General features: G+C 41.4%; 1 protein-coding gene across 1 annotated transcript in view; it reads left to right on the plus strand.

The window, feature by feature from the left end:
• LOC109039248 (uncharacterized) overlaps nucleotides 1-13,900 on the plus strand; it is a 58,912-nt gene that overhangs the window by 35,310 nt on the left and 9,702 nt on the right. Inside the window, exons 2-3 of the mRNA XM_019054658.2 lie at nucleotides 929-1,259; nucleotides 4,737-4,976. Of these exons, the coding sequence (XP_018910203.2) occupies nucleotides 929-1,259; nucleotides 4,737-4,976 (571 nt within the window). The remainder of the gene's footprint in view (nucleotides 1-928; nucleotides 1,260-4,736; nucleotides 4,977-13,900) is intronic.

Below are 13,900 nucleotides of genomic sequence, written 5' to 3' on the forward strand. Positions count from 1 at the left end.
ATTTTATCTAACAGAATTTAGACACATTTTGAAGGAAACTCGATTTCGAAAATGTGACACTTATTGCTCTCTTCACTATCACGGCAGTTTTACATTGTCTCTTATGCAGCTCACCACGAGAACATCCCATCTTTCTCACTCGTTCTGGTTCCGTTCATCAGAAATACGCCCAATAGTTTACGATTCACATTCAGTCTTGCAGCCCTCGACCACCGAGCACACCCCCTTTTTCCCATCTGTCTCTGGTTCCGTTCAGCAGAAATACGTCCAACTGGACAACTGGACGTATTTATGCTGAAAGGAACTATGTGCAAGTTGAAAGATGGGGTGTGCTCTTGGTGAGCTGGATAAACAATGTAAAAGTGGATATAGTTCCTTTTGAGGAAATGGAAAAGCGGGATTTGACATTAAATCAAAAGTAACTGATTGTGAGCGCTGACTCGTCAGCCGTGGACATGTGATCAAAGCGTTGTGGACGCAGGGCTCATGAGTTAAAGCCGAGCGAGAACGACAATGGAGACGGCTTCGTTGCCGCTGACGTCATTGGCGCTGTAAAATCCCCACTTATTCTTATGGCCCTTAACTAACGAGCACACCCCCACACTGGAAAAAAAAAAAAAAAACACATTGGATCTAGAGTCCAGACTCTTGAAAACATTGACAAGAAAAAGGACTCTTGATTCAATCAGAATTAAGCTAAAATCAAAAGGAAATCCGCTCAAATTAAGAGGCTTGGTTCTTGATTTAAGCTAGATTCTGATTGAATCAAGGGTATTTTATCTTGTCGATGTTTTTAAGAGTCTGGACTCTAGATCCAATGTGCTTTTTTTCCAGTGCATCTTTCCCGTTTGCACATAGTTCCTTTTAGTATAAATACGTCCGACTGTACTTTCGAGTCGAACTGATAGCTAATTTCTTTCTGTTGCAGAGCTGTCGGGGGGTCTGGCGATGCCGGACGACCTGCCGAAGCTGCTGGGGTCGGCGGGGCACCCGACGGCGGAGCTGCCCCCGCTCAACTTCCCGGAGCCGAGCGACGAGGGCTTCCGGGCGGCCGGCAATGGGCTGGAGTCCCCGCACAAGGCGCTCCGGGCCCCGGTCCTCTCGCCCCTCACCGAGATCCTCCGCGCCAGGGGCAGCGAGGCCCGGCTCAACGACACCCTCGCTCGCTTCCCCATGCAGGACATCCTCTTCAGACTCAACAACTTGACCGGGACCCCCGAGTCCCGCCACCAGGACTACGCCGTCCAATCCTCGTCCAGGTAAATCCCGGATTAATATCCATGCATGGCCATGGCCGAGCTAGAGAACCTATAGGTATCGACGATGCACGGAGAAAAGAACTTCATGCGTGGGACCCAAAGTTTAGGTCATATGGATCTCTAAAGTTTTCGGATTGAGCATCTGAACACTTTAGATCTAGCTGTCGAGGTTCGGATCACACATCTGAAACTTCAGTTCTTACATCTGAAGTACTTATATTCGGGTTTCAGATCCGAAAAACTTCGGTTCTCACAACTGAAGTACTTCAGATGTAAGAACTGAAGTTTCAGATGTGTGATCCGAACCTCGGCAGCTAGATCTAAAAAGTTCAGATGCTCAATCTGAAAACTTCAGAGATCCATATGACCTAAACTTCGGGTCCCACGCACGATGTTTTTTTCTCCGTGTGTAAGTCGGCAGTCGATTTACTCGAACTACCCCAGCCCTATACGGTCGATTCTTCAGTTCAAACCATTCGACAAACACTTCAGCCGAAGCTTCGATCCCGGAAGACTGGCCAATTCCAATTTTGTATCCATGATTGTTGATTAAAATTCTGCCGCCCGCAGAATTTGGAACATCAATAATCAACAATTGCGAAAGGCTGATCGAAATTTGGTCTGTATTGCAGGGCTGATTCTGAGACTACTGACTGTGTTGCCGTGCTAAGGCTAAGGAGGAACGCCGTATGAACATTCGAGGGTTGCCAAATTTCCTTAGATAAAATTTGTATTCTTTAGGAAAGTTTTCCCCTTCATATTTCAAGAATCTTTGGGTAAAATTGTGAACTACATTATCTGAAAAATTGGGAGGAAAATATTCATAAATTTACCAGAAAATTCGCATTTCATAAAAGGAACTTTGACAACGCCTGAAGGTTTATACGGCGTTTTTCCTTAGCACGGCAGTGTGTCAGCACCCTATATTCATCAATTCGTATCCAGTACGAGCTTTGAGGTCCCGTCTTCATCTTCTATTTCTTGTTTTTGGTGGACCATATGACCACAGCTATACTCCTTTGTGTTCATTGCGTCTCGTCATAGAGGGAATGGAGAATTTGCACGCAATTTTTTTATTGCTTCATCTGAAAGTGCCTAATGAGCTGAGTTCGCAATATTTTTCATAATTTTTTTCTGACATGGGAAATTGGAGAAAAATTGATTTAAAAGTGAGAAAATGCGCCGCCTTGTGACGTCATCTGGCGGCATTTCCCATTTAAACACATGTATTTTAGCAGAATCGGTTATTTTGTCATATCTCCTCTAATAATTGCTCAATTTATGAATCAAGGGTATCTTCGTGTTCAGTTCACTCAGAGGATTCCACTTAAACAGGAAATTCATCAAATTTCAGACCCTTGCAAATTCTCCATTCCTAATAAGCCGTTGTTGTTGGATAAGTTATCACGAAAGATCTCAGCCAACCAGTGGCATGAAGGAAAAAGTTGAAAAACTTTTCCACTTTCATCTCTTGAAACCATTCGCTCACCTCGTTGAATTAAGAAGTGCATACTGCTAGTGCATGCGCAGGGCACAATGGAGGATTTGCACACAAAAATTTCATTGCTTCATCTGAGAGTGCGTTATGAGCTGATTTCGCAGTATTTTCATAATTTTTTTCCGACATGGGAAATTATAGAAAAATAGATTTAAGAGTGAGAACATTTGCCGCTTTGTGGCGTCATCTGGCGGCATTTTCCAATTAAACACATGTATTTTAGCAAATTAGGTTATTTTGTCATATTTTCTCCAATAGTTGTCCGCAATTTAGGAACGAAGGATATTCTCGTACTCAGTTTTCCTAGCAGTGTCATTTTAAAGATGAAATTCACAAAATTTAGGACACCTGCAAATTCTCTATTGGATGTATTTATTCATTCTTTTAATTTTTTTCTTTCTTTCTCCGTGTTTCTTTCAAACAGAACTATGACGTGAGCTCTGTTATGCATAGATTATTATGGATCTAAGGGCTCATGTGTTAATGCACATAGTTTCGTTTGGTAGAGATACGTCCAATCAGCACATAGGCACCACATAAGAGACACCTACACTGCCGTGCTAAGGAAAAACGCCGTATGAGCCTTCAGACGTTGCCAAGTTTCTTCCGATAAAAACCGAAATTATACTGGGAAAATTGTGAATATTATTTCCTCAAAATTTCAGTCAATTTTGTACACAATTTAATCTAAAATATCTAAAAATTTAAAGGAAAAATATGCATGAATTATGTCAAAATCACAGGTTTTATCAAGGGAATTTGGCAACTCTCGAATGTTCATACGGCGTTCTTCCTTAGCACGGCAGTACACAAGTCAGCGTAATAATTGAGAAAAGCGGATGAAGACGTCATTAAAATACAATCATCAATTGGACGTATTTATTCTAAAAGGAACTATGTGAATAGGTGGTTTATGTGGAACATAGTTCCTTTTAGCATGAATACGTCCAATTAATGAGATGAAACATAAAGATTTGATGATGATCGAAAAACCTGCGGTATGAAACGCTGGTAGAAAAGACGTCATAATTCATCAGGATTCTCGGGAACTTCAACCGTTCATTTTCAGCTACGACGTATGAATGATAAATGAAATGAAGTGTGCTCGGAGGGAGTCATTCAATTGGACGCATTTCTGCCAAACGGAACTATGTGCATTATGACGTGAGACCTGTTATGCGTGTATTCTTATGGGTCTCAGGGCTCATGTCTCGATGCACATAGTTCCGTTTGATAGAAATACGTCCAATTCCTTCGTTGAAAAATGAGTATGCACATCGAGAGGAAGGCAATTGTTTTTGCTAAATTAAAAATCGCTATAGGTAACTCATATTGAGTTTCCGAGCGGTTGGGTGATTTTCTGTAGGCGTTGTGTACACTTAAACCGTCCCGTACGTGTTTTCTGCATGGAAACGTCCATACATTTGGACCAAGCTCAACCGGAACAAGTTCCAAGTCACACCTCGGCAAAACATTAGTTGGAAGTATGTGAATAGTTTTAGATTCGACTAGGCGTAAATCGAGTTCTATAGGAAATTCGAAGTCGAGGAAAAAATTTTGAAGGTGGGAACAATCGTTAAAATTTGTTCTTGACATTAAGTTTTCTGGAGGTTTAAAACTTCAAAACTCTCATTTCCAGTTCAAACGACATAGCTTTGTGTGTTTTTCTTAAACTTGGCTAAATTGGCTCGATTTAAGTCAAGCATCGTATACCGTCTTTTACAAATAGTGCAAAGAAGAACGTAGTTTTGATAAAAAAAATTTTGATGGAGTCTCAATCGATTTTATCTTCCCCGAGTTGCAGCTACTAGTTCTCTAACTTAAACATCTTGCGTCTAACTTTTTACTAAATGCGCCGTGATATTGGGCCACGTAGCTCCTGATTCTCAAAGGATAGTTTCGAACACTGGATTTGAGTGAAAATGACCCCCATAGTTCTGCATATACTTGATCGCACGTTTGATTTTGTGGCTTTGCAGGTTGGTGAGTTCGTTATCACGGACGGACTCAATGAGGCCCCGGGCGGGGGCCGTGATAGAAGAGAAAGATGAGGGTATGGAGACTGCGGAGCTTTCGGCGAAGATCCAGGCGACCCTGGCCAAGGAGGAGGATCAGCTCATCGTGGAGCCGACCAAATCGGCCGCCGGCTTCGTCCTCGTTGTCGTCGTCGTCTCCGTCGCGTCCTATGTCGCCCTCTTCGTCTGGAGGAAGATCCTCGAGTGAGTATCCACCTCAAACATACTACATACTTTCTAGATATGCATTGCAGTGGGATTGTAGACCCAAAGGCAGGGCCGGATTAAGGGGGTGACCACATGGGCCACGGCCCATGGCGGCAAATCTATAGGGGGCGGCAAATTTTGCGCTTTTGTTTTTAATGTAGGTATAAAAAAATCCAATTTAGAAAAGAATTACAAACGAGAGAAGGCGACAAAATCTCTCATTTCCTGAGAGTATAGTCATTTCTGATTTTATCGTCTTTCAGTGATACAAGAGATAGCACCTTTAATTGGATTGCATTTTGCAAAAAGGAACCAGGAGCATTGCAATGTTGCCAAGATTGTGCAACTTCATCCATTGCAATACAACTATTGAAATCCTGAAAAAATATGAAATTTACGGAGTAATTTTTGTCTTAAATTTACAGCTTTTAGCGAGTAAAATAGAAACTGTTTATAGATAGTCAGGTTTTTCTTCTAAGACAAAAGAAGTTGCACAATCTTAGCAGCATTGCAATGTTCCTGGTTCCTTTTTGCGAAATGCAATCCAATTAGTCGAGTTAAGAGACCAAACACGCAATTTGGCCTGGAACGGCGCGACTTAGAGAGAAATAATGACGAGGCCTTGGGATGAAAAGGAGAAGCCCTCGGCGCGGCGATCGGCATGTAACACATATCAGCGCCTACAAGACTGCACGAATACTTCACACATCGCGGCAAACACAATGCGATCAGCGTGAAACGCATAGCGCCAACAAGACTGCGTGAATACTTCACGCATTGCGTGAAACACAGTGCGTTCAGCAGCGGTCGGCGTGAAACTCATCGCGCCTACAAGACTGTCTGAATACTTCACGCATTGCGCCAAACTCGGTGCGGCGCGGCGGCGGAAGTTAAAATCATTAATCCATATTTATGTTTGTTCTTTCATAATTTTCTCGTTCATTTCTTATGAAAAGAAGGCCTTGTCCGCCCAGAGATAGGTTTACGAATGCTAACGAAGTACTTTCGCGCAAAGTTCCGTGAACTTTTGCTAGTATTGTTGACGGGCTTTTCCGAAAAATGTGTTCAACAGGAGGAAACGCGTCTTATGCACCCCCCCCCCCTCCGCTGGCACGTTCATTTGATGGGATTTATTGATGTTTCAAAACGAATGAGAAGGGGGGGGGGGGCAAAACTCAACTCTGAATTTGTTCATTCAACTGTAGACGTAGTTAACGTAGCATTTTTTTTTATTGTAAAATCGGCATTTTTTTCGCGTATTTTTTTAACATTACAAATGCTAAGCAACATTCAATTTTGTTCTATGCACTATTGGGCCCTAAGACCTCCATGACTCGATCTGTCTATATTCTCGCTAAGCAGGTACTCTAGTTGTCTTAACTCTCTCTATACAGGGACTCTGGGCGATTTCCATAGGTCCCTTCTTTGGATCCGCCAAGAAGACAGATCTTATTTCTATTTCAGAAGTACCTCTCTAGATAATTAAGTTCCAACCGTTAAAAACACAATCATTTTATCAGTGCGAGCGACTCATTACTCACGACTCCATTTCGAAGTGAATAAGTGGGGCAAGACTCAAGAGTTGGGCGCCAGGGGCGTCTTCAAGGACCCCGCTTCAGTTTCGCGATCTTGACATGCAGTTAAACGGTAGTCGCAGGTACGCAGTTGCAAGCTACACGCCCATGCAATGAGAAATGTGAAATGAGGGCCGGACGATAATTCCACCGGTGCTGCGGCATGCTCTCGCGATGTTTTTCCCCCACCCGCGGTCGGTGATTTGATGGCCGTCATATTTTGTGTCGGAAGGACGTACGATATATCGTCACTTTCCGGCCAAAGTATCACTTGAGTCCATTTATACCCTGGTAAAAGTTGGCGATAAGAGCTGCGTTTCAAAATACCGTAGGAATTCTTATAGCCGGCTAAAGAAGGCTACAGAAAATCATATAGCTGGCTGTAGAATGCGGAGAAAATCATACGGCCGGGCTATACGAAGCGATAAAAAATTATGCAGCCGGGCTATAGTTCCTCGCCGGGCTATAGTTCCTTTCACCGGGCTTTACACTTTATCGCCTGGCTGTTGCTTTTTCGCCATCGATTATATAAGGCTATAAGAAATAAAATTGTGTAGAAATTCGTGTGCTTCGGAAATCATTAAGTTAGATACGGAACCACCTTAATATTTACAAAACACATATTATATTTTCCTTTAATACATATTTTTTTTCATCAATTAAAATGAGAATAATCCATACAGGATGTGCAAACCTTTCAAAATCATGAGTTGAATAACGCTGACTCCGTCAGATTAAATATTAGAGCCTCACACAAAGCGGAGCGGCGACGCACTGGCGCCTACAAACCTAACAGGGATACTTCACGCATTGCGCAACGCGTGAAGTATCCCTGTTAGGTTTGTAGGCGCCAATGCGCGTTTCGCGCTGGCTGCTCGCCTGCCGCGCTGCAGTGAGCCACGGCGCTTGAAGCAACTATTTCACACCAAACCAGAGGTAATGCACAGTATCATGCGAGACTGAAGGCGCTCTAATATATTATAGTGGAGTTGCTAATGTACAAAAAAGATGATTTGTCTGCAGTATTGTGAAAATATTGTGTTCGATACATCAATCTCTTCGTCTTGATGCGTAGAATCAGATTTTCGATGGTGTCAAGTTCAAAAATCAATCCGGCGCCCCCCATTCAAGATGGCGCCCAAAAGGGGCGCCGGGGGGTTGAAAAATTATAAATTTTCCTACAGAGTCGACTGAGGTGTCGATTTATATGTAATTTTAGTCGCAGAATCCGAATTTCACATCCAAAAAATCCTCCGACCTAAGGGGGGGCCCCAATTCCAAGATGGCGGCCAAAATGGGCCCCTTAGCGGGAAAATGGCCGTAGATGGCTGTATATACTGTATGACATATCCGCAGATAGGTTTTCTGGGTCGGGAATAACGAATATGAAGTCAGAAATTGTGCTAGACCCTTCGAGGAGGCTCAGGGTGCCCCCCAAAATGGCCGCCGGGGGTCCAAAAATTTTGAAATTCCTTAATACCCCGAGTGGGATGTCTATTCATAGGTAATTTTGGTCGTAGAACTCGAATTTCACATTGAAACGGTCATCTGGTCTAAGGGAGGGCCCCAAAATCCAATATGGCGGCCAAAATTGACTTCATGGTGGGAAAATGACCATAGGTAGCTTCATACGCCGTATGAAATAGATGCCAATAGGTTTTATAGGTAGGGAATTTCAAATATAAGATAAGAAATTGTTCTTTGCTCATCGGGGAGATGCAGGGGGTGAGGAGGGGGCCCCAAGGCCTTCTCCTCTCCCCCTCGAAGCTTAAAATCCTTCGTCCAGAGGCTTTAAAATTCTGAGTAAGTAATTAAAATGAATGTCAAAACAGACATGGGCAAGGAACACTGAGCCACTGAGATAAGTTTTAGAAGAAAATAGGGTAAATCGCTAAGGAGCAATCGCGAGTTGGCAGCCCCCTTCCCCCTCTGGACTTGAAAATTTCAATGGTTTTGCCTTCTCATTATTTCAATCGGTCATGAATTCATTTTGACGTGCCCAACTGCCCATCCACACTCCGTTCTTTGCCATAAACCTTAAATGGCCTAATGAAAACATGAAAAAACTTTATTAATGTGCCTCATTCCTAGAGAATAGGGTCTTTTCGATTATAAGAACAGCCCGATTTCTTTTGAAATGTTTAGGAAATGAAGAACCAATTTATTATCAATACAGAAGGAACAAAAATTACAAGGAATGAAAGGGACCAATTAATTTTTCATACTTAAAGGAGCCCCAACCCTTCCAGCATGCTCCTGTACTGAAAAGGAATTTTCTTCCCGTAAATCTGAGATAATGATTTTTGGATTGTGGAAAGCTGAACTATTTGGACATTTTGTAGGAAATTATATAGGAAATTCAACGCCAAGTTCACGGTTAGCCAGTTTCCTGCAATATCTTCATCCTGAAAAAGTTGGAATTAGGAGTCAAGAGTTTCGTTTCTGGGTACTGCAAGTCGGCAAAACTAACAAAAGTTCATCACAAACTTAGTGCCTAACTTTCAGAACTTTTGTCGTATTGCGGAAGCTGGAACCAAAAATAACAGTTCCAGGTCGCGAGTTTTCCGGGGTGCGGGTGCTTCCGAAAAATGTTTTATAGTTTTCAGATTATGATTCAGAATACCATATGAATGAGCAAAGGGGCGCAAAAAACTTCCTTTTTAGGGGCACAATCAACTTCTTTTTCAAACTAAAAATGAATTGAGATATTGATGCAAAATATTTCATAAATTCAAGGATTATTCTAGGAGTAGCCGTAACTTTCCGAAAGTATCAATAAAACAGGCATAGCACGACAGATCATTCAAACCTAAATTCATAGATTGAAAAACACTGGCCAAGCATTTCATACTTCAAAGCATTGAATCAACAAACAGTAAAGTTTCTAAAGCACTTTAATTAAGGGGGTTTAGAAACCCAAGATATTTCCTCTACAGCCAAAAGTGAATAAATGAAAAACCATCGCAAAGTACTTAATCAGGCAAAAAATTTCGAATACACAATACAAGAAGTGTTCGGCAGTATCTAAATCCCGAAAAACTTGGCAACTGCGGCCAAAATTAGTGGTCCCAGCTGCTAAAATTCGTTAAAATTGCCCAAAGCCCGGCATAGCTATGCGTAGTTTTTGACAGTGTTACCGAATTTTGGCCGCAGGGATCAAAAATCTCGGCTCCAGTGGCCGAGTTTCTCGGAAAGTGGACGTTACCGAAAATGTTTTGCCGCATGGGCAACTTTCTATAAGTAAAATAAAATTAAGACGGAGATGTACGCCCTAAAAAAAATCCTAAACATTTAAAATTGAATGGAAATTTTTTTTGTAAGAACAACCAAAATATATAAATATAAATTTGAATAGATATAACTCCCTTTAAACACATTAAAATAAATTAAGTTACATTTCACTGACCAGAATGAAAATTTAATTGACTTATAAAACAGAAAAATAACGCCTCTCTGTCGTGTGAAGAATCACTATGTGTCAGTGTACATTGTTGTACTTTCTCCTTCATCTTCGTATTCTTCTTCAAGGTCGAATTTTTCGCAGAACTCTAGAGTACCCAAAGGTAATCCAGGTAGTAAAGGTACCTGAAGGCGAAGTTGCCTTTGCACATCTTGGTACAATTGAAACCGTGCGTCCGACAAGTGTAAGGTGGTGCGCAACTTTTTTGAGCACATTTGCACAGACATAGCTCCATTGCTCCATAGCTCTAGAACACATGCACTAAACAATTTTTCTTAGGATATCATATTGACTGACAATGAGTTTCTCATGAACAAAATCTGGTTTTTTTGAGTTAAACAAACGTTGTTTTGCTAGCGTTAAGTTCAAGTTAAAAAAAAAGATAGTGAAACAACGTTTGTTTAACTCCAAAAAACAGATTTTAAGTACAATCCGCAAGAATTTAACGCAAAAAACCAAGTGTCGTTGACCAGAAACGACGCTTCAAGTCAAAATAATATCTCAAGAAAAAATGTTTTGAGTGTGGCCCAGTGCATACGACTTAACTGACTTTTTCTCCAATATTTTTCCTGCCACAATCCGAATCTGGATTACAATGCCAGGGGCTGCCTAACGCTTGATGCAAAATATGGACGCCTGGAGGTGAGCTCTAAGAAACACAGGGTCCGTCTAGTCAATGGGAGGTTTTCATCCTGGTATTGTTTCTTCGAGAAAATCCACTACCTTGCTTCTTCTAAATCTCTAAGATCTGTTTTTGGAGCACATCCTTGACGTACCAACTCCTCTAGGTGTTGTCTAATCTCTTCGGCGAGAGAAAAGCCGGAGCCCAACTTCGCAAGAGCTTCCAACACGTTATTACTTGCATTATTCATTTAGGTTTTCCACCTTGTCAGTTAACCTTTATTTATGAAAGATCCGGTGATATCGGCACCTGAAGGAGCGTGTAATTCAAGAAGAGAGGAAGCTTTCAAAAGACGGGGTACGTTTCAAATTGGGATGAGATCGAGGAACTTTTCTTCCCTTAACCAAGACACATTCCCACTTGAGATGTAAGCTTAGGAATCCGCTTGCAAAGAACGGAGTGTGGATGGGCAGTTGGGCACGTCAAAATGAATTCATAACCGATAAAAATAATGAGAAGGCAAAACCATTGAAATTTTCAAGTCCAGAGGGGGAAGGGGGCTGCCAACTCGCGATTGCTCCTTAGCGATTTACCCTATTTTCTTCTAAAACTTATCTCAGCGGCTCAGTGTTCCTTGTCCATGTCTGTTTTGACATTCATTTTAATTACTTACTCAGAATTTTAAAGCCTCTAGACGAAGGATTTTAAGCTTCGAGGGGGAGAGGAGAAGGCCTTGGGGCCCCCTCCTCACCCCCTGCATCTCCCCGATAAGCAAAGAACAATTTCTTATCTTATATTTGAAATTCCCTACCTATAAAACCTATTGGCATCTATTTCATACGGCGTATGAAGCTACCTATGGTCATTTTCCCACCATGAAGTCAATTTTGGCCGCCATATTGGATTTTGGGGCCCTCCCTTAGACCAGATGACCGTTTCAATGTGAAATTCGAGTTCTACGACCAAAATTACCTATGAATAGACATCCCACTCGGGGTATTAAGGAATTTCAAAATTTTTGGACCCCCGGCGGCCATTTTGGGGGGCACCCTGAGCCTCCTCGAAGGGTCTAGCACAATTTCTGACTTCATATTCGTTATTCCCGACCCAGAAAACCTATCTGCGGATATGTCATACAGTATATACAGCCATCTACGGCCATTTTCCCGCTAAGGGGCCCATTTTGGCCGCCATCTTGGAATTGGGGCCCCCCCTTAGGTCGGAGGATTTTTTGGATGTGAAATTCGGATTCTGCGACTAAAATTACATATAAATCGACACCTCAGTCGACTCTGTAGGAAAATTTATAATTTTTCAACCCCCCGGCGCCCCTTTTGGGCGCCATCTTGAATGGGGGGCGCCGGATTGATTTTTGAACTTGACACCATCGAAAATCTGATTCTACGCATCAAGACGAAGAGATTGATGTATCGAACACAATATTTTCACAATACTGCAGACAAATTTACACTAGCAACTCTACTATTAGGAATGACAGGCATCCATCAAAAGTACGGTGCTTTCCTCGCAAAATAAATCAAGATACTACGGCCCAAAAAGAGAGCAGTAGTCCAAAAACTCACTTAGTCCTAGCATCCGTAATTAGTGGCGTTTAGCATACACTTTATCGTCTGGCTGTTGCTTAATCGCCATCGGCTATAAAAGGCTATAAGAAATTGTGTAGCCGGCTATAGAAGCTATTGGAAATCTTACAGCCGGCTGTAGATCTATGGTATTTTGGAACACAGATTTCTACTACCAATTTTTACCAGGGTACTAAAAGTAAAGACACGGTGAATCCATTCCTGATTGGTTACCGTATTTTAGGCCTTCACAAAGTCACAAACGGGAATAAAGATTACAGTTTCACCAACTGCAAATATTTTAAACTATAATGGACCGGGAAATAGGGGGTGCGACAAGGAACAAATAGAATGAGAGAGGGTCCGGAGATAGGAATTCGGGAATGGGTTGATCAAAGATGACAAAAAACGTGCGATTTGTGTATAATCTTTATTCCCGTTTGTGACATCCGTAAGCCGCGTTGCCTCAACTCTCTCAAGAAAGGGACTCTAACAATAAGTATCACAAGCGCCATGCGAAATTTCAATATTTCCGCCTTCATTTTATTTTTTGACAGAGAAATTGTTGGTTGAATCTGTTTGAAAATCTCACCGAACTTTATCAGCAGCACAAAGATGATTCAGTGACATTTACGAACAGCTTCGTCTAAAAATTCCTCTGTAAAAAATAGAATGGCGGGGTGAATTTGTAAACGTCGCACGGTGCTTGTGATACTTTAGTCGGACGGTGACGATAAATCGTATCGACTATAAGTTTATTAAGTTATAGTTCCATTCTTTCAGCTAGTTGTCATTTTAATCGAATTTTGAGATCGCATTTCTGTTGTCACGAGACTAAATAATTCATTTACCAAATTTGAGAAACAAGTTTAAAGTGATGAAGGCCGTGTTTTTTTAGAAGAAAAAAATCGCATTCGAGTGCAGTTTCAATAATTTTGTTGTTGTTGTTGTTTATTCGCCATCCAATAACATTATTACAGAATTAAAAATTTACATAAAAAGAAAATAGAAATATCACTAGAGAAAAAAATAAATATAAATAAAAAATGGTTAATCAATTATTGGGTGGCTGACGGAATCACCGTTAGGCATAACATCAGCAGAGTTTCAATATGAAGATCGAATGCGATATTTCTCCTCCAAAAAAAACCATGCCTTTATTACGCTATAATTTTGTTCCTCAAATTTGGCAAGTGAATTCTATAGTCTCGTGACAACAGAAATGCGACCTTAAAATTCGATAAAAATGATAAGTAGCTGAAGACATGGAACCAATCGATGTGATGTATCGCATGCCGTTCTGCCGCAAAATATGGCGGCCATCGAATCACTTTATTACGTAAATATTCATTTTCTGATGATTCTTTATGCTCTTCAAAATGCTTGCATTACAGTGGCGTGGCGTGAATTGCGATGTATCGATTGTTATTCCATTTAATCCTATGGTAAAGAATCGATTATTAAGGCGTTCGCTGCGGACACCCTGTTTATCGATCCTTTTCCATACGTTTAAATGGCATAGCAAGCGGTATATCGCAAAGCACGCCACGCCACTGATTTCATTAAAAAGTAGAGTTGTTAGGCAGCGGCGGAGAGTTGATCATCGATTTTATCGATATTTTCCCATTTGAAGCCGTGGTAAAGAATCGATCAAATAAAGTTGTTTGTTGTGAATATCCTCA

The sequence above is a fragment of the Bemisia tabaci genome, chromosome 9 (assembly GCF_918797505.1).
Source record: "Bemisia tabaci chromosome 9, PGI_BMITA_v3".
Lineage (NCBI taxonomy): Eukaryota > Metazoa > Arthropoda > Insecta > Hemiptera > Aleyrodidae > Bemisia > Bemisia tabaci.